Source organism: Rutilus rutilus, assembly GCF_951802725.1.
Source record: "Rutilus rutilus genome assembly, chromosome: 15".
In the NCBI taxonomy this organism is placed as follows: Eukaryota; Metazoa; Chordata; class Actinopteri; order Cypriniformes; family Leuciscidae; genus Rutilus; species Rutilus rutilus.
This window is the reverse complement of record NC_140220.1, coordinates 31,959,867-31,980,831: the sequence shown is the minus strand read 5'-3', so window position 1 is coordinate 31,980,831 and position 20,965 is coordinate 31,959,867. Positions and strand designations below refer to the sequence as shown.

At 38.5% G+C, this 20,965-nt stretch overlaps 1 protein-coding gene across 4 annotated transcripts in view; it reads left to right on the top strand.

Annotated features, from left to right (window-relative positions):
• The window catches only part of ryr3 (ryanodine receptor 3), an 87,121-nt gene that overhangs the window by 32,802 nt on the left and 33,354 nt on the right, over nucleotides 1-20,965 (top strand). For all 4 annotated transcript variants that reach the window (XM_084431615.1, XM_084431616.1, XM_084431614.1 and 1 more), the window contains 24 exons: nucleotides 2,639-2,734; nucleotides 3,032-3,150; nucleotides 4,988-5,121; nucleotides 5,912-6,153; nucleotides 6,319-6,511; nucleotides 6,924-7,140; nucleotides 7,350-7,454; nucleotides 8,271-8,374; nucleotides 8,703-8,786; nucleotides 8,926-9,085; nucleotides 10,157-10,301; nucleotides 12,210-12,412; nucleotides 12,698-12,872; nucleotides 13,048-13,256; nucleotides 13,350-13,577; nucleotides 13,738-13,898; nucleotides 14,082-14,241; nucleotides 15,201-15,287; nucleotides 15,371-15,597; nucleotides 15,763-16,582; nucleotides 17,843-18,043; nucleotides 18,875-18,977; nucleotides 19,329-19,463; nucleotides 20,357-20,630. In XM_084431615.1, coding sequence (XP_084287741.1) covers nucleotides 2,639-2,734; nucleotides 3,032-3,150; nucleotides 4,988-5,121; nucleotides 5,912-6,153; nucleotides 6,319-6,511; nucleotides 6,924-7,140; nucleotides 7,350-7,454; nucleotides 8,271-8,374; nucleotides 8,703-8,786; nucleotides 8,926-9,085; nucleotides 10,157-10,301; nucleotides 12,210-12,412; nucleotides 12,698-12,872; nucleotides 13,048-13,256; nucleotides 13,350-13,577; nucleotides 13,738-13,898; nucleotides 14,082-14,241; nucleotides 15,201-15,287; nucleotides 15,371-15,597; nucleotides 15,763-16,582; nucleotides 17,843-18,043; nucleotides 18,875-18,977; nucleotides 19,329-19,463; nucleotides 20,357-20,630 — 4,582 coding nt within the window. The remainder of the gene's footprint in view (nucleotides 1-2,638; nucleotides 2,735-3,031; nucleotides 3,151-4,987; nucleotides 5,122-5,911; nucleotides 6,154-6,318; nucleotides 6,512-6,923; nucleotides 7,141-7,349; nucleotides 7,455-8,270; nucleotides 8,375-8,702; nucleotides 8,787-8,925; nucleotides 9,086-10,156; nucleotides 10,302-12,209; nucleotides 12,413-12,697; nucleotides 12,873-13,047; nucleotides 13,257-13,349; nucleotides 13,578-13,737; nucleotides 13,899-14,081; nucleotides 14,242-15,200; nucleotides 15,288-15,370; nucleotides 15,598-15,762; nucleotides 16,583-17,842; nucleotides 18,044-18,874; nucleotides 18,978-19,328; nucleotides 19,464-20,356; nucleotides 20,631-20,965) is intronic.

The following is a 20,965-nucleotide window of genomic DNA, read 5'->3' as shown; positions in this document are numbered from 1 at the left end:
TGTTTAACTTTAAAAATAATGGGTCTCATTCATGAAACATTCGTAAAATTTACGAGTAAATATGTGAGTGATTTAAAGAGACCTTCCCGAAAACTCTTCTCCTGATTCACAAATACTTCGTAAACGTCAGATGTGATAGTGAAATGTGTGTGTGTGTTAATGAATTCCAATCAGTCATAAATGGGACGCGCGTGCACGCTCATTCTCAATTAACATAAATCCCGCCCATTAAATCCGACTGACAACTATATATGGGCATCATATTATGACACCAAACGAAGGATTTCAACATGTTTAATGCTGGGTACACACCAAAAGATAATCGGGCTGATTTTGGGCCGATTTCCCCCCTTCCGACAATCCTAGCTATGTCCCGATTATCTTGATGGTTTAACAGATTATTTTATCAGATTTTCCCTTGGTGTGAGGTGTGTTAAGAGTGTCCAAACCTGCTCGGAAGAACGTCGGAGCCGCTCCGATCGCGAATCGTAAATATTAAACATGTTTAATATTTACGATAAAAAATCCTGATGTGTGGGGGGAACCCCGAGGACAAACGCGCGCACGCTCTGGAGATCATCACGTGAAACAAAACGATATCCAATCAGAAAGCGAGATGATGGAAGACACGGTCATTCTCTCACACACACACACACACACTTGCAGGAAGCTTAATGTTAAGATTTAGTATTCATAAGTGTAAATTTCGAGGAAACAAGCCTTTGTTTTTCATTTTAAGTGCAGAAATTTTACAATACCTAAACACAATTGGGTTTGAAAAATAAGAAAGCTGCAAAGTGCGTTTCAATCTGTAAACATTTTCAAATTTTTGTTTAACTTTTAAGTTTGTCACTGTTTATGTATATGTCTTTTTATGTTTGTTTATCGGCTTTACTCTTTGTACCCCCTGACTGTAATTGTAATTCTTAAAAAAATAAATAAAAAAAAGAAGAAGCTGAGTGTTAAGGGTTCAGTGAGGTTCTATCTAGAGGGATTAAATAACTTTTTCTAAAGAGACAATAAATCCAATAAAGAATAAATAAAGACAATAAAGAATGAATATATTTCTGTATAAAAGGTTATATACAATGGTAGGTACAATGTTTTTTTCACGTGAATTTTCTGTGAAAATCATTCCAAACACTATCGCAATTTCTTCCTGCATGTTGTCCGTCATGCTTATTCTGAAGTCTCACGATATTTTGCGAGATTTCCTGTGTTCATAGTCGAGACCCTGGTTGAAAATCTGTTTGTGTGTGGTGTGCTGTCTTTGTCACATCATGGCACACCACACACTATAGGAGCAAAACGCTTAAATCTCGGATTTTTTTGTCCTCATGTTTGTGGTCTGTCACATTTTGAAAATCTTATAAGATGTCAAAAATCTTTTGGTGTGTACCCAGCATTAAATTTCTCAGATGCAGAAATTTAAGTTTTATTATCAGAAGTTCATTCAAAACGCCACATTTTATTTTCAAGCGTACATAGTGGCGTATCAGGTCCTAAAAAAAAGGAAGCTTGGCAGCATTTTACAGATGCAGTTAATAGAGTTTCATCTGTTAATCGAACAGTCCCAGAAGTTAAAAGAAAATGGTTCGACATGAAGCTTGACTGCAACACTTGTGACTTGCGGACTTGTGTTCCATTTGCAGATGCTATTACATTTTAATGAATCCGAAAATTTACGCCAGAACCACTTTACACACGATTTACACAAAAATTCGTTCTGCTCGTGTTTCATGAATGAGACCCATTGTGTTACTTTACTCATTACTTGAAAAAAAGTAATCTGATTATGTAACGTGTGCTATTTGTATCTCGTTGTCCCCAACACTGGTCATCACTACTAAGTTTTTGATGACTTTTTATTTAAAATCTACAAATTGGAAAAAAATTTTTATAATAGTTTGCAAGAGCACAAGTGTAAACACAATGTAAAGCAGACTATATTGAGTAAATATGGTCAGGCATTTAAACAAAAACTCAAATTCAAAAAACCCATTTACTTTGGGACTATGAAGCCGGAAGTCCAAAAATGCGAACTTATTTCGGAGTTATGGTACTCTTTCTTGCAGAACATTATCTTTAGCAAATGATTTTTGTTTTAAATTTTGACATCACATCAGCATCCAGTGAGCGTAAACACTCTCCTCAGTTCACCTTGACTGGCTTGGCATTTATCAGAGCCCCCATCAAGGCTCGCTCCAAATTTTGCTCGCTCCAGTCGCTGAGGTCACCCTCGAGAGGGGCCGTGCTGAGTCTGTCTGGCGAACAGTAGCGTGATACATTATGCTAGTGTGACAACAGCCAGTTTTTAAAGGCTCCATACGGATGCATTTGCTGCACACAGGAAGCAGCTCTTTTCGGGTCGTTAGGGCTTCAAAACCGCCTAGACAATTTCTCAGCAAAGTGCCTTTAGCTCTGGGGTTGAGTTTGATTGATTGCTCTGAGAAAAATGGTCTAGGTTAGGATTACTCCTATTTAGTATTTTACACACACGCCGGAAGGTGCATTCATTTTAGAATATGACCATTTAGGTCGGAAACCTTGTGTGAAGGATAGTGAAAGGGATTTGTCTGAGGTATGTAGGAAAATCAGTGTAACATTGAGCTTATTGCCATTGATTTTTGTCCATTAGCCGCTCTGATTCGAGGCAACAGAACCAACTGCACACAGTTCTCTCGCAAGCTGGATTGGCTAGTCAGCAAGCTAGAGCGATTGGAGTCCTCATCAGGTAAATACCGCTATATGTCAAATTAGACACATTCATTAGCACTGATTATAGAGGGGTTATACATTATCCAGTCTGTCTTACGTAGCCATAAGCTGAGTGATCCACCATCAGCATCTGCACATATGTCAATGGTTTTAGCTTTAGCTTCATGTCACTGAAGTATTACATGGGAATAATAGCATCATGTGGACAATTGTAGTAATTTGCTTATACAACTCTCTTCTATCTGATTATGTAATGCCTTTATCATTTCTTGTGTTTACTGCAATGCAATATTAATAAAGCAATTCTATGCAGGCATTTTAGAGGTGCTTCACTGTGTCCTAATCGAGAGTCCAGAATCTCTGAACATCATCCAGAAGGCCCACATCAAATCCATTATTTCTCTGCTGTACAAGCATGGGCGCAACCACAAGGTCAGCATTTGCTATTTCTACAAGCGCACACACACATACACAGATTATGTATAGTAGAGTATGGAATATAAAGGATGTTGCTGACCATCCAAAGTCTTTAGATGGAAACTAAGACCTGCAGTCCTGAATAGTATAAATATTATATGAAGAGCTGAAAATGCAGTTTCATAGATAAATCCGTCAGATTTAGTGTGAATCTGTACATTTCTATATTATGGGGGAGACATACAATTCTGTTCAAAAGTTTGCGGTCGGCAAGTTTTTTAATGTTTTTGAAAAAAAGTATCTTATGCTCACCACAGCTGCATTTAGTTGATCAAAAAGATACAGTAAAAACAGTTTTGCTGATTTTTTTTTTTTTTAGCAGTCATTACTCCAGTCTTCAGTGTCACATGATTCTTCAGAAATCATTCTAATATGCTGATTTGTTGCTCAAGAAACATTTCTTATTATATCAATGTTCAAAACAGTTGTGCTGCTTAAAGCTGCAGTCCGTAGCTTTTTTGGGTTAAACATTTTCCAAAATAAATTTTTGAGCAAGTACATAACCAGCAAAACGTTCAAAACGATCTGCTTGCCTTAGCTTGATTCAAAATGGTAAGCTTGTAATAATGTTTTTAATTAATTAAATCGAGCATGTCTTTGCGTAATTACGTCACATCTGTATACATAAAGACGGTGTCTCGGCTAGTAGGCTATATTGCGTGTGAGGATGTTGGAGGTGGAGATTTATAGCCTTTTCTCGCAGCACTTGATATAATTAAACTTATCAATTTGATGGCGGATCCAGAAAGGTTCCTGACAGTCAATCACCAGTGACAAATGGAGATTCACCCGTTGTAAAACGCGAAAAACTTAGGAGAAATAAAGACACTGCAACCGGCCCATACGAAAACAAGGATAAATATCGGAAGGGCATTAAATGTAGTCACGCAATGCTGATGTTGTTAACATTAACAATTTGAGAACAAAGTATAATTTGCACGGTTTGACGTGATATGATAAGCGATCGTTGGATTTAATCAGCGTGATTTACTGCAATGCTTTTTTCCCCTTAGTTGGTCAGAACAAAAGTGGATGTTACTTACTTGTTTAGATGACATTTTCCAGTGAAAGTTCTTATGTTGGTCATACTTCCAAAAAGTAGAATCTGTGATTGTTAATGCCGGTATCCACACGAGCGCGGTGATTGACAGCCACACATTCTCCTCAAAACATTGGATTCATCCGCGCTGTGCCGTGCCGAGGCACAGTGCACGTAAAGTTGATAATTCCGTGAATAACTGCAATTGCAGATTTCGAACAGAGATGGCGACAAAGAGGAAAAACTACAGACTGCAGCTTTAATATTTTTGTGGAAATCGTGATAAGTTTTTGTTAGAATTCTTTGATAAATATACAATTCTAAAGAACAGCATTTATTTGAAATCGTTTTTTTTGTAACATTAATACTGCCTTTAATGTCTTTTAAAAAGAAAAAAAATCTTCCTGACCCCAGTTGTTGAACAGCAGAGTAAAAAATTAGCTTAAACGTCTCAAGGTGCAATGAGAGGTGCAAACATCCAGACATTTTAACAAGGGGCAGGTGTTTCTGCTAGTTTAGACCCGTGCTACTTGACTTGAGAATTCCTCTGTCTTATAAAATGTAGGTCATGTAAACTCGTAAATACATTCTAGGAGCTGCACAGCATGTTACGCTAGCAAACCCTCTCAAGTATGCACTTGAGAACATGTAAGCGCAAGACTATAAAGTTGTACATAGGCATGTGCAGTATAAAATGTGTTTAAAGGAATAAAACTACAGCATTGTTAAATTGTATCCCACACTCCTTTTCAGATTCTAGATGTTCTCTGTTCCCTGTGTGTCTGCAATGGTGTGGCTGTGAGAGCCAATCAGAATTTCATCTGTGATCACCTGCTTCCCAAGAGAGACCTGCTGCTCCAGACACGTCTGGTCAATGATGTCCAAAGGTAGACAAACCACTCACCCACCCCCATACACACAAATGTGAAAAACGTTTCTTATTCCGAAGTTATTTCATTTAATTTATTCCTGTGATTCTAAAGCTGAATTTTCAGCAGCCGATACTCCAGTCTTCAGTGTCGCATGATCCTTCAAAAATCATTCTAATATCCTGATCTACCGCTCAAGAAACATTTCTTATTATTATCAATGTTGAAAACAAGTGTGCTGCTTAATATTTGTGTGAAAACTGAGACATTTTTTTCCAGGATTCTTTGTATAATAGAATGTAATTTTTTTTTTTTATATATAATAGAAATCATTTATAACAATGTAAAAGGCTTTACTGTCACTTTTGATCAATATTTTGATCAATAATGTGTGCTTGCTAAATAAAAGTATTGATTTCTTTAAAAAAGATGTATGCCAAAAACTTTAAACAAGATTTATTTCAGCAAATTTGCATAAGAAAATAAGACGTGTTTTTCACATCTTGTGTCAGGTTTTCTATTTAAATTAAAATGTAAGATTAAAATTGTATTTAAATTACTTTTACTGGTTTTGCTCCATTCTTGTTTTAAGTGTGAACCACTTTTTTAGATTTATGAATAAAACAAGAAAAAAAGTGTTTGTCGACAGAGTACATTTACTAGACCACAAGACAAAAAAATACAAATTTAGATAATTATACTTTTTTGTACAGCTAACAGTCATTGTCAACATTTGTTAACAGAATATTTGTTAATAATTGATGTATTTTTTTCCCCTATAATTCCAATGTGATCTCTTTTTATACAGTATGAGACCCAACATCTTCCTGGGCATGAGTGAGGGCTCTGCGCAGTATAAGAAATGGTACTTTGAGCTGATCATCGATCAAGTAGACCACTATGTAACCAGTGAGCCCACCCACCTTCGAGTTGGCTGGGCCACCACTAAAGGCTATGCCCCCTATCCTGGGGGTGGAGAGGGTTGGGGAGGAAACGGTGTGGGTGACGATCTTTACTCCTACAGTTTTGATGGACTTCATCTGTGGTCAGGTACATTTAAAGCTGTTTTACCCATGTTCCTCACTAGCTAATCTAATATGACATTATGAAAAACCAATATAAGAATGTAACTCATAAATCATTTCTGATTCTCTTGTTTTAGCAGCAGTATTCACACAAATCTACTAAATTCTTTATTCTCTCCACTTATGATAGGGCGAATCCCACGGGCCGTGGCCTCTATTAACCAGCACTTGCTGAATTCAGATGATGTGGTGAGCTGCTGTCTGGATCTCGGAGCCCCTAGCATGTCTTTCCGAATTAACGGTCAGCCCGTTCAAGGCATGTTTGAAGACTTCAACGTAGATGGCTTCTTCTTTCCCGTCGTCAGTTTCTCTGCAGGGGTCAAGTGAGTTTCTCCAATACAAAGTGCCCAACACTGCTGATCTGTCGGGTTGTGTTACAGATACGTAAATAGCAAGAATAAATATAGTCGGATTTACAGTATACATTAGTTTTAATATTAATGAGGACAAAATTCTGTAACAATCAGTCAACATGTGTTTCTATCATTTTCACTTTGAGCTTAGCTCTTCTGAAATGATTTTACAGGAGTAGTTCTGTGTGACAAATGAACCCTTTCTTCTTTCGCTTTATGTTCAATCAACAGAGAAAGGCCATTACTCATCATTTGACTTCTCAACCAAATCCAAACAAATTAAGTAGCACCAAGACATTTTTGAACAACCCGGTGGTGTATTAGGATTAATCAAGTAATTGATCATGAGTTTAAATGCCATCTTTCTTTCTTTTTCCTCAAGGGTCCGTTTCTTGTTGGGTGGTCGCCATGGAGACTTTAAGTTCCTTCCTCCTGCGGGCTATGCACCATGTTATGAAGCCCTGCTTCCCAAAGAAAAGATGCGTGTGGAGCCTGTGAAGGAGTATAAAAGAGACCTGGAAGGAGTGAGAGATCTGCTGGGCACCACAGAGTTCCTGTCCCAGGCTTCCTTCATTCCTGTTCCTGTCGACACCAGCCAGGTGAGATATTAACTGAGTAATTCACCATATTTTTACACTCTTTTCTACATGTTATCAAGCTCTGCTAGGGCTGCTCAATTATTTCAAGATTAATCAAAGTCTGAAATGGCTTAGTGTGATTATCAAATGAAGACAAAGACAGACATAAATATTAGTATTGTAATTTTACATTTGTATTTTTTTGTTGTTGGTGTTGTCTTATGATCCAGATTGTCCTGCCTCCATATCTTGAAAATGTGCGGGACAAGTTGGCTGAGAACATCCATGAGCTCTGGGGCATGAACAAAATAGAGCTTGGCTGGATGTACGGCAAGGTAGGAAAACATTTCAGGGGACTGTGAAAATATTAAACAGCATCATCAGAATTTCTCAGCAAAAGCAAGATCCTCTCTGTATGACACAAGCTCGGATATCAGGATCATTTCTGCTGTGTAACTTTAACTACTGGAGGAACCCAGAGGAGGATAATTGAAAATGTCAACCTGAATTGAGAGTCCTTGGCTGCAGTCTAAATGAATATTTAAGCATCCCAAGTAGCTACACAGCAGATGGCCATGCAGATCTTATTTTTAGATAGTAATGGCAAAAGGAAAGTACTTTGATCCGGTCTTATTTCTTCCACTGATCGCTGCAGGAGAGTAAATGCAAAATTGCAGAGCACAGTGGAAAAGCACTCTGATGACAGAGCTTTGCGGTATTACAGTAGTTAAGACAATCTTAATGAGCAGCGTGCTGTCCAGAAAAATGAATTGTGGTTGAACGCTGCCATTACTCCTGAGGCCAGATCTTAGCATTTATTAATAACAAATATTTCAGAGGCCCAGCTGGTGTCTGATTGATCAGATTTTAATAAGATTTTGCTGGCTCAATGTGGCATTGCTGTGAGTATGTGGGGTCATAGAGCAAGAGCGGCTTGGCAAGCACAATGCCACTTTCATTCTGCCACCATTATTCAATCCTAAACACTTTAGCATTCTCTCTCGCATCACATAAATCTAAAGAGTTTTACGGGTCATGAATTAGAGAGTGGTATTAGTTTTGGAGTATTTGACTTTCCATATTCCACATGAAATCGGGCCTTGTTGATTTATTATTTCACTCACTAATTAATATAAATTGCTATTTTTTAGGTTCGTGATGACAACAAGAGACAGCACCCTTGTCTTGTCGACTTTTCTAAACTGCCAGAAACAGAAAAGAATTATAACCTGCAAATGTCAACTGAAACTTTGAAGTGAGTATTACCTCAATGTCCTCTATAATACAGACTTGCATATGCTGTAAAAGGCTTTACTTTGGGCTATGATTATTAAAATGCTTATTGTAATTAAATGCACATCAGTACATATTGATAGGCTGTGGCTGCAAATTCATCCAAATACAGCCTCTAGACTCAGCAGTATTTAGATTGAAACGCAATAACCAGCTCAATGAGGTGTTGAACAGATTAATTTCTTTTACACTATTTGTCTTTGACACTTCAACTTGCATCTTTCATAAAATATTGCTCATACTGTTTGTCTGATCATTTCCTCAGTTTTCTGAAAGTTATTATTTTTCAGGACACTGCTTGCTTTGGGCTGCCATGTTGCTCAAGTCAATATAGATGCCGAGGAAGACTTGAAAAAGATGAAACTCCCCAAGAAGTAAAACTAGCACACACTAAAAAAAATTATATCATAAAGTTCATATTTTAGCTAACTGTCTAAACATTTTGATATTGTTTAATATGTTTCTTGTTTCTGCTTTAATTCCTTTCCCATTTGTATCCTAATTAATTTAAAGCTACATGATGGCAAATGGTTATAAACCTACACCACTAGACCTTTCTGAAGTGAAACTGACACCTGGTCAAGAGGTTCTAGTTGATAAACTGGCTGAAAACGCTCATAATGTTTGGGCCAAAGACCGCATCAAACAAGGATGGACCTATGGTATTCAGCAGGTAAAAATGTCCTTTTTATTAATCATTAGATATGATGTTGCCTTAAAGGGATGGTTCGGAGTAAAATCAACCTAGGGTCCTTTGCACCATGACATCGAGCCAAACACCCCCCCAGAAGCCTTTTTTCCCTTGGTTGAACATTTTTAAAGTTAAAGCTTATTTCGAGATGTCAGTCGAATGGCTTAGTGCAGGCGCTAATGGCTCCAAATTTGTATCTCGTAAATTACCCCACTAATAATGCCCAGAATGGTACCAAACTTCTGCAGTAGTACAAATAGGTTCTGTACTCATAAAACGAGGCATTGGAAAGTTTGTAAGTACATCAGGAGTTTATTTAAATAACACTTGCCTGACGGCTCATGCTACTGCTAACCCGGACACCGACGTCACTTCAGTGAGTTGAGAAAAGCACGTAAAAGTCCTGACAGAAAGCGATGCATAAGGATGTAGTGTAACGACGCCCAGTTCCAGGAATGCACTAATATTTTGTTGGTAGTACCAGTTTATAACAATTATTAGTTAACACTAAGTTGTCAACACTTCGGAAAAAATTATAATTCGTCATTACACTACATCCTTATGCATCGCATTCTGTCAGGACTTTTACGTGCTTTTCTCAACTCACTGAAGTGACGTCGGTGTCCGGGTTAGCAGTAGCATGAGCTGTCAGGCAAGTGTCATTTAAATAAACTCCTGATGTACTTACAAACTTTCCAATGCCTCGTTTTGTACCTATTTGTACTACTGCAGAAGTTTGGTAGCATTCTGGCCATTATTAGTGGGGTAATTTACGAGATACAAATTTGGAGCCATTAGCGCCTGCACTAAGCCATCCGGCTGATTTCTCTAAATAAGCTCTAACTTGAATAATGTTCAACCAAGGGAAAAAAGGCTTCTGGGGGGGGTGTTTGGCTCAAGGTCATGGTGCAAAGGACCCTAGGTTGATTTTACTCCGAACCATCCCTTTAAGCGCATTGACAAACAAACCCATTAAGAATGATTAAAAGTCAAATCAACCATTTTTCCCCCATAAAGTTGTGTACAATCATGTCTTTTGCATTTTATTCAAAGGATTTGAAAAACCGTCGTAATCCACGGTTGGTGCCATATGCTTTATTAGATGAACGCACTAAGAAATCGAACAGAGACAGTCTTCGTGAGGCCATCCGTACTCTGGTTGGATATGGATATTTCATTGATCCACCTGATCAAGAGTGTGAGTTTTAATGCGCTCTCTCTCTCTCTCTCTCATATATATATATGTGGCACCTGTCAACAGGTACTTATGCCCACTCTTCATGAGCAAACTGCTTCACCTGTCTCAGCTTTAATGGGTGCCTTCTCCAGAGTGCATCTCTTTCCATAATGTCTGTTGGGATTCAATTCAGGGCTCATAGAAGGCCACTTCAAAACAGTCCAGTATTTTGTTCTCAGCCATTCTTGAGTGCTTTTAGCAGTATGTTTTGAGTCATTATCCTGTTGGTGGACCCATGAGCTGTGACTGAGACAGAGCTTTCTGATGCTTGCCAGTACATTTCACTCCAGAACGCCTTGATTGTGTTTAGACTTCATAGTTCCCTGCACAGATTCAAGGCACCCTGTGCCAGATGCAGGAAAGCAGCCTCTCCTCTTTGAAAGCTTAATTTCCGTCTGTGAACATAGATATGATGTGCTTTGCCAAAAAGCTTCAGTTTGCTTCTGTTGCTCATAAAGTGATGGATGGTGTGATCAGACACTGATGTACCCTGACCTTGGAGTTCAGCTTTGAAAGTTTTCCTTGGCTCATTTGCACTATCCTTCTGTTCAATCTAGGGTTGATTTTCCCCTTGTGGTCATGTCCAGGAGGTTGGCTACAGTCCCATGGACCGTAAACTTCTTTACAATATTTAAATCTATAGTCACAGGAACATCAAGTTGCTTGGAGATGCATGCTTGTCTGTGATTTTCTTTCTGATCTCATCAGACAACTATTATTTTGCATTCTCTGGTCCATGTTCGGTATGGTGCACACAATGATACTAGACAGCAGATTGAATACTTTCTCCATTTAAATAGGCTGAATGACTGATTACAAGATTGAGTCATGTGTGATACTAATTAAGCAAAACACTTGAATCATCACTATAATACAATTATTTGTATTTCTTTCCTAGGGGTTCCAACAAATCTGTCCAGACAATTTTAGAATATCTCTGTAGAATAAACAAAAATCTTCTCACTGTAATGCGGGGTACTTGAGAAAGATGAAGGATAGGATCCAATTGCAACTAAAATGTTTTTTTTTTTAACTAACATTGGAAAGTTTGTAAGTACATCAGGAGTTTATTTAAATAACACTTGCCTGACGGCTGACGGCTACTGCTAACCCGGACACCGACGTCACTTCAGTGAGTTGAGAAAAGCACGTAAAAGTCCTGACAGAAAGCGATGCATAAGGATGTAGTGTAACGACGCCCAGTTCCAGGAATGCACTAATATTTTGTTGGTAGTACCAGTTTATAACAATTATTAGTTAACACTAAGTTGTCAACACTTCGGAAAAAATTATAATTCGTCATTACACTACATCCTTATGCATCGCATTCTGTTAGGACTTTTACGTGCTTTTCTCAACTCACTGAAGTGACGTCGGTGTCCGGGTTAGCAGTAGCATGAGCTGTCAGGCAAGTGTCATTTAAATAAACTCCTGATGTACTTACAAACTTTCCAATGCCTCGTTTTGTACCAGAGTAAATCCAGGCACAAGGATATAAATACACAGGATAAGAAGAGGCTAACAAGGAACAGGTGTGGGTAATTAATCTCTATGGAAACTAACAAGGGTGACTTTGGAAACAAAGTAAACAGGAACTAAACACAGGAGGTGAACACTGGGAACAATGGAATCAAGAAAATACACTTCAAAATAAAAGTCCTCAAAACAAGGAATTGTAACACATTTTATTTGCACTACTCTATGACATACCCGAGGCATGCAGATATACATGAGATAATTCATTTTAATCGTTTTAGGAGGAATGAAGCATATTTTCAATGAGATGTAAGAGTACCAACAAATTTGTCCATGTCTGTATATATTCTTTATTTTATAAATATGCAATAAATTATTTCACAAATTCTTCAGCTGCTCACCATGTAGAGGAGGGCATTGAATCCATCCGTCTCTTCCGTGTGGAGAAGACCTACGCTGTGAAGACAGGGAAGTGGTATTTTGAGTTTGAGGCGCTCACTGGAGGTGACATGCGGGTGGGCTGGGCACGGCCTGGATGCAGACCTGATAAGGAACTGGGACTCGATGACCAAGCCTTCATCTTTGATGGCTACAGGGTGATTATCTGATACTAACACATTGACCTGTTATTAGTTTTATTTTTGATATATAGTGGTACAAGTTATTGAGGACATACAGTGAAGTCCAAAGGATTTTCTGTGTGAACTGTAAACACATTCGAATGTACTGAACAAAACAGTAATATTTTCTCATGAATCTACATCACATACTATATTTCATCCGATCACAAAATTAAACGAATAATGTTTGCTAATAATGTATTAGTCGATAATGATACATGATTTTAATGGTTTTGATCTAATCCAAAAAATTTCTGTCAGGGCCGCCGGGTGCATATGGGCAGTCATTTCTTTGGGCGGTCATGGAATAAAGGAGATGTGGTGGGCTGCATGATCAACATGGAGGACAAATCCATGATATTCACCCTGAATGGAGAGCTCTTAATCACCAACAAGGGCTCTGAGCTCTGCTTTGCTGACTTTGAAACTGAAGATGGTAAACAAGACAATAATCTTCATAAAAACAAAACGTGTAACATATATTATATAACTTAAAAAGTTGCATGGTCAAAATAAAAGTAATAGAACATGGCATTCATTTAAATGACTGGTCATCAGTTTTCAGTCCAACCTTGAAAATGTTGATACAAACTGACCTTTGTCACCCCTAGGGTTCATTCCAGTGTGCAGCCTGGGTCTTTCCCAAATTGGTCGCATGAACTTGGGGAAAGATGCTAATACTTTTAAGTACTACACTATGTGTGGCCTTCAGGAGGGCTTTGAACCCTTTGCTGTCAACATGAATCGAGAGGTCACCATGTGGTTCAGCAAACGCCTGCCAACATTTGTGAATGTGCCAGAGGAGCACCCCCATATTGAGGTATAGAATGATGTTGAATTTGTGGATTATATCCCAGGACTGTCTTGGAAAATACTGGGATGGGTTCTTTAATTGGCATCCCTTTGTGTTTAGGTTACTAGAATAGATGGGTCTGTGGACACACCTCCATGTCTAAAGGTGACACACAAGACATTTGGAACCCAGGCCAGCAATGACGATATGATCTGTTGTCGTCTGAGCATGCCTGTTGATTTCCACTCTGGCCCTCGGAAGATCACTGATATCAATGAGGTGATTGCTGATGCCCAAAGAGCCAAGAAGGACGATGAAGGCAAGATTGATTATGGCAGCATTACAAAGGTAAAAAAATAAATTAAAAAAATAATAATATATATATATATATATATATTATACTCAAGCACAGTACTTGCATTGCAGCCCACTAATCAAATTACATTTGAGAATAATAAAATAACCTTATTATTGTTCTTATTTGACTTTTGATGTCCTTGTGCTTTAGTACTTTTACTCTGTGAGAGTGTTTGCCGGACAAGATCCATCATCAGTTTGGGTGGGCTGGGTAACACCAGACTACCATTACTACAGCAAACATTTCAGCCTTAACACAGTTCGCACCGTCACAGTAACACTGGGAGACGAGCGGGGACGTGTTCATGAGAGGTTAGTTCAAAAGACTAACCTGGTTCTCATTACCCTAATGAACACCAAAAGAAACCCCATCAATTCAGACTGCTGTTCCTTTTTCACGCAGTCATTTTCACACCTCTCCGACATATATTAATAGCCCAGAAAGTTTTTCAGAATGTGCTCATTGTTGTCTTTTTGTCATCTCTCTTAATTCAGTGTGAGGAGAAGTAACTGTTACATGGTCTGTGCTGGCGACGTTGTCAGCCAGTCCACAGGCCGTAGTAACACTGATCTGGAGATTGGCTGCTCCATAGATCTTGCCTCAGGTCTGGTCTCATTCACTGCCAATGGCAGAGAGCTGCCTAACGCATACCAGGTAATCTCAACTTCGAACCTTTAACAAAATAGGGCACAGGATGTCGCTAGACGTAAATAACATACAGAGCTCAGTATTGTAATGCAATATTATAATGCAGAACTAAATAATTCAATAATTAAATTCACATTTTCAGGATTTTTATTTTGACTATTAATGCTGCTATAAAGGTTTGCTAGAGAAGATAATAAAATAAGTGATCAACTAAGAGGTATACCATAAAAGATACAAAAAAAAGAAAATGTATTTACATTTATTTAAATAGATCTATTAAAATTGCAAATGACAGTGCATTTCAGGGGCTCAGTCCCAGGCAATTTGGTGATATTTGATGTTTATTGTACAGTTATTTTGGACCAATGAGATGTCACAATGTGCAGAGCTATCCTAGCACAATAATGGCACATACATCAAGTGGTTTACAAAATTGCTGCATCCGAAATCCCATTCTCTGCACCAAATTGCATATTTTTGCTCAGTTTGGGCCTCTGAATAAAATTGAGGTATTTATTTCCTCCTCGAGTATGAACTCCATATTCTCACTCTATAATAGTATATGGGTATATATAAAACTCAACACAAACTTTTTTCCTGAAAATTTTGTCTAAAGGTTCAATAAACTGTTCCATAAAAAAAAAAAATATATATATATTTTATATGTCAGACTTTACAGGGTTAAGCATTTGGGACGTCAGTTGGGTTTAAAGTGAGACTTTCCAGAGAGCTGGTAAAGGCTACTGCAATATAACATTAATGAAGCTCTGTGCGTCTTAGTTTGCCTCAGGTTCTGATTTTGAATCAGACTCACATTAGCAATTATGTAAAGGCTGTATCATGTCTGAGCAGACTGGATTTAAATTAAAAGTAGCGTAAACCAAGTAGTGTGCAACACTTGCTTGTCCAAGTAGAGCAAGTAAACTATAATCATAATGGACTTCATATGCTTTCTGCCTTCTTAGGTTGAGCCTAACACTAAGCTATTCCCTGCTGTGTTTATTCAACCCACGAGTCCCAACCTCTTCCAGTTTGAGTTTCCAAAAATCCCAGTAAGTCTATACTACTAATGTACTCAAGTTCCTCTGTTTCACATATTTGTACTTCACTGACATCTGCATCAATTGTCACACAGGATGCAATGCCCCTGTCTTCAGCCATCTTCAAGAGTTTACAAAAAAACCCGGAGCCCCAGTGTCCTCCTCGGCTGGATGTCCAGACAATTGTGTCCGTGCTGTGGAGCAGAATGCCCAACACCTTCCTGTCGGTGGAGACGGCCCGTGTGAGTGAGAGGCATGGCTGGGTGGTGCAATGTCTGGAGCCCCTGCAGATGATGGGCGTGCATATCCCAGAGGAGAACAGGTGATGCATTACTCATGCACTCAGTTTTACACACTGGCAACTTTGTGATCCTGGGAATGTGACCTTTCATTGAAATAAAACCCCTTAAGTGCTCATTTGGCTCCTTACTCAAATTCCAACTGAGTTGGATGATCTTAAACCTCTTCCTGTTTCCCCCCACCATAGGTGTATCGACATCATGGAGCTGTCGGAAAATGAAGATCTACGGCAGTTCCACTATCACACTTTAAAGCTTTTTTGCGCCCTTTGTGCCCTGGGCAACACTCGTGTAGCTCACGCCCTCTGCAGCCATCTCGACCAATCGCAGCTCCTGTACACCATTGATAACCAATACCTGACTGGTCAGCTACGTGAAGGCTTTTACAATGTCCTCATTAGCATTCACCTGGAGACAGCCAAAGAGGCCCATCTAATGATGAACAACGAGTTTATAATCCCAGTGACGGACGAGACAAGGAGCATCCGCCTCTTCCCTGACGACTCAAAGCGTCACTCTCTTCCTGGAGTGGGCCTGAGCACCTCGCTTACCACTCGCCTCAACTTCTCCCCTCCGTGTTTCATTACCACCAAGCGTGATCAGCCTCTCTATAGCCCCGAGATCCCTCTGGGTATCCTGAAGGAGAAAGCCATCAGTATGCTGACGGAAGCTGTGCAGGGCGGAGGCACCCACATTCGAGATCCTGTGGGCGGAAGCGTCGAGTATCAGTTTGTTCCGATTCTCAAGTTGATTGGCACACTGCTGATAATGGGGGCGTTGACCAGCGAGGAGGTGAGAATCATTCTGCTCCTCGTCGACCCCAGTGTGTTTGGGGACGGTAAGGAGGAGGAGAAACAGACAGCAGTTGCAGAACAAGGAGCCGAGAAAGAGGAGGCCACCAGTAATGAAGAGAAGGCTGTGGAGGCGGGAGAGGAAGAGAGTAAAGAGGCCAAGCAGCTTCCCAAAGGTCTTCTGGAGAAGAGCTTGCCTGAATCGGTCAAACGCCAGGTGAATGACTTGTCTTGTTCATGATGACCTGTCATTTCCCATGCACATCATTTTCTGATTAATGCCCGAAAATTATGGTAAACCTTCATTTTCATGCTATTGGAATATTCTTTCTCTTGACATACTAATAATTTTGGACAGATATTTTAATCATTATTTAATATTTAATTTATTTAATTATTTAAACTATTAAAATTTTCCTTAAAGGGTTAGTTCATCCAAAAATACAAATTCTGTAATTACTCACCCCCATGTTGTTCCAACCCTGTAAGACTTTCGTTCATCTTCGGAACACAAATTTAAAATATTAAATATTGATATATTAAAATATATCAAAAGATATATCAAAAGTAAAAAAGTAACGTTAACTAACTAAATAAATATTAAAAGTCATTTTCGGAAATAAAACGAAATATAAGTATTAGATGAATTTTTTTAAAGGTTTAAGCTGAATACTAAAATGGTATAAAAATTAAATAAAGCTATATAGAAATATAAAAAATAAATAAATAAGTAAACACAAAAGCACATAACAAAATTACTAAAACTTAAATTAAAATTAATAAAAGATAATTCAAAATATTCAATATTATAATAGTATTTTGTTTATTTTTTAAACTGTTTATACTCCTACTTTGTGTACTTCATTACAGCCACTAGTGACAAGTATATGAATAATACTAGAATAACACTTCTCTAAAAGTGTTTCTTTAACTTTTGTCTGTATATAATATCACCCAGATTAATGCTTTACAGAAGTTTACATGATTCTTGTGCATTTAGAGACATAGTGACATGTGGTAACCCATACTTGGAATTTGTCCTCTGCATTTAACCCATCCAAGTTAGTGCACACACATTAGGAGTAGTGAGTAGTGAACATACACACTGCAAACACCCGGAGCCGTGGGTGGACACAGTGGGCAGCCATTTTTGCTGTGGCGCCCTGGGAGCGATTGGGGGTTTGGTGCCTTGCTCAGTCATTTCCTGCTGGTACTGAGAATCGAACCAGTAACCTTTAAGTTACCAGTCTGACTACCACGATTGCCCTGACACAAGTATAAACAAGTATAGTGAATTTGAAGTATATGAGTTTGAGTTATATGGACGATTTTTACAGTAACTGTAAAAGCTTTCTGTGGAAGTGAAAATCTCTAACAAATTTTTCAGGTTTTTAACCTCAACTCTCTGTTACTCCTCTAAAGTAACTATAAGATATATGCATTCAAATGAAGTGGGTTCTGTTTGTTTATCATGCAGATGTGTGAGCTACTGCACTATTTCTGTGACTGTGAGCTGAAGCAGCGTATTGAGGCTATCGTGGCCTTCTCAGATGATTTTGTATCCAAGCTGCAGTACAATCAGAAGTTCCGCTACAACGAGTTGATGCTAGCCTTCAACATGTCAGCTGCTGTCACTGCCAAGAAGACTAGAGAGTTCCGCTCACCTCCACAAGAGCAGGTAGGCCTTCATCTTAGACCCACACAGAGCCACATTCTTTATAAAGCTCAGAATGTCCAAAGGCCTTTAATGACTCTTGAACACTTTAATGACAGACTTCAGACCATCTCCGATGTCTTCATCACATGCAGCATGTTTCGCTCAATGTGTTTCGCTTCACTTCCTTTGTAATGTAATTCCAAATATACAGTATTTGTTGTTATTATACAAAAGCAAGCAACACTGGGTTGTAGACCGAGGAATGTTCCCCCTGCTGTCGTCATGTTTCTTCTCATTTCTGAATGCGACTACATTCTTTTGGATGGGAACTAGAAAACAAACACCTTGGCATCAGAACAGATTGTTGCCTTTTATTTGATTTGCACTTAGGACACCTCAAAGATTGATTCAGAATGGACATTTTCCCAAATTATTCATGTTTACTTTTTTTAATTACGTGTCTGTTTCGGTCACTGAAAAGATGCATCTTCTGCACCTACTCCATTATTCTCAGAGACACTGATTAGGACTGCTTGGCAGAACCGTTCACCCTGTTTAAAATACACACATCTACTAACTGAGAAACCCCTCTGTACTTTTTGTACTAGCGTTTTACATCATAAGCTCATGTTGGAAATAAACTTGTCTGTCTCTGTAACCAGGGCAACAGAAAGGTTTCCTACAGATACAGCTGATTTCCATTAGAATGTTACATAACTTCTGTGAAAGGTTATGCTTATGAAATCTATATTTCATGATCCATCATATTAAAAAAAGAAGACTTGCTTCTCAGCTATTGTTGTGGTGGAGTGATGCTTTTTTCCTGAAGCAGCATATAACTTTTCATTGCAGATAAACATGCTGTTGAACTTCAGCGCTGGTGATGATTGCACCTGCCCCGAGGAGCTTCAAGAGGAACTTCAAGGCTTCCATGATGACCTTCGACTACATTGTGGTTTGTATTTATCCATTCTTTCCATTGTCCACCTCCATTCTCACCCCATATTTCTCTCTCTATAAGTGTTTTGAAAGGTCAAATCAATCTTTATATGAGCTTGTGAAGTTTCTATTTTAATTCTACTTCCTTGAATTTGTTTAAATCTACAACCTGTTCCAACACAATTCAAATTCAGGAATTAGAATTTTAAAGACATTATTAATTCAACCCTAATACCGTGAAATGCCAGTTGCAGCGCAAATAATTGGAGCATGCAGACAAAGTGAAAGAATGAAGCATTTATATAGTGCTTTACTATGCACTACGGTAGTTGGATGATAAGATGTTCATCTTTGTGTATATATGCAGGCATCCCTATGGAAGAGGAGGAGGAGGAGCAAGACACATCTCTTAAAGGCCGCCTGATGTCCCTGGTATACAAGATTAAAGGTCGTCCTCAAAAAACTGAGGAAGAACCGACTGAGCAAGAGCAGGCTGCTCCTAGTAAGGCTCTTGTCAAAAACAAATTCTTCTAACATTTTTTATGCCTTTTTGTTCTGCTTTATCTGGTTACAAAGATATCCTGAGGGCCAGAACATTCTAAACCAAAGTGTGCAAACATTTCTAATGAAAAATAACTTGTTAAGCAAAGCATTTACATTGTTTAACTTGTACAGAATGTGCTTAAAGCTTAGCTGGACTCTCAAAGAAGTAGATTAAAAGGAAGATATGGAAGATAATGTTGTATATATACACCTCTGGTATGAAGTGGAATGTTTTTGTCCAAAAGGTTAGCAAAATCTCATCTGATTAGAAATGTATTTCCACTTTGTATTTGTTATATAGCCTCCGGAATGAAATGCAGCCAGTACTGAGCTGCAAGTAAGCATAAAAGGCTATTAAGATGGCAAGAATATTAACATAGGCTTGAATCATGTTACCAGCGATGGGTGGACAGGTAGATATTAAAATGGATGAAATTTGCTGATGCTGGATAAAAAGCGCCAGTGCTGCACTCTCTCTTGATGAGAAGAGTAGGTGATTAGAGCAGCTATTCTAAGAACCGCATACGGGGGAAATATGTGAATAGAAAATATTAATAGATGTAGCAACATACACTAATGGTCCTAACACATTAAGCATGACTAGAGCAGAGGTCTGAAACCACTTTTACATTTTTTTTTTTTATATAACACAGTTACTATTCACCCTCACTCATTTAATAGTATTATACTATATGCAATAATACAATATACCAGTTCACCAATTATAGCATTAATCCATATTGAGTGCTTCACATTACAGAGATCTAATTAAAAGAGGGGAAAAAACATACTAAAAGATACAGAATCCTAAACAAATTCAGATATCTTTTCATATGCTTTTGTCTTCTCCAGCCAACCTGAAGGAGCTGATATCTCAGACTATGGTCAGCTGGGCTCAGGAGTGCAAAATCCTAGACCCGGCACTGGTTCGCAGCATGTTCAGCCTTTTGAGGAGGCAGTATGATGGCGTCGGTGAGCTGCTCAGGGCTTTGAGGAAGAGCTACACCATCAGTGCCAAGTCTGTAGCGGACGCGATCAACCTGCTGGCCTCACTGGGCCAGATCCGTTCACTACTCAGCGTCCGCATGGGCGAAGAGGAGGGCCAGCTCATGATTGACGGCCTCGGGTAAATCTTCCAGTCTTTATGAGGTTTACATTCTACTGAAGATGCACAATATTTTTGTTCCATACTAGTTATCAGTTGATATTAAGAGATTTTTAAATGGTCGACATCGGCCAATATTGGACATTTTATTGTGCATAATCATTTGCCATAGTTTTACATTAAGATTTAATGTAACGCTCATCTAATGCTCATTTAAAGCTAATAAAAAAAAACAATTATGAACACTCTTAAATGTAATCTTAAGCAATTTTTCATTCTGTACATTATAGTATTTTGATGCCTAAATTCAATTTTAGTATTTAAAATGACTGATTTTAGGTTTTTTTTGTAAATTT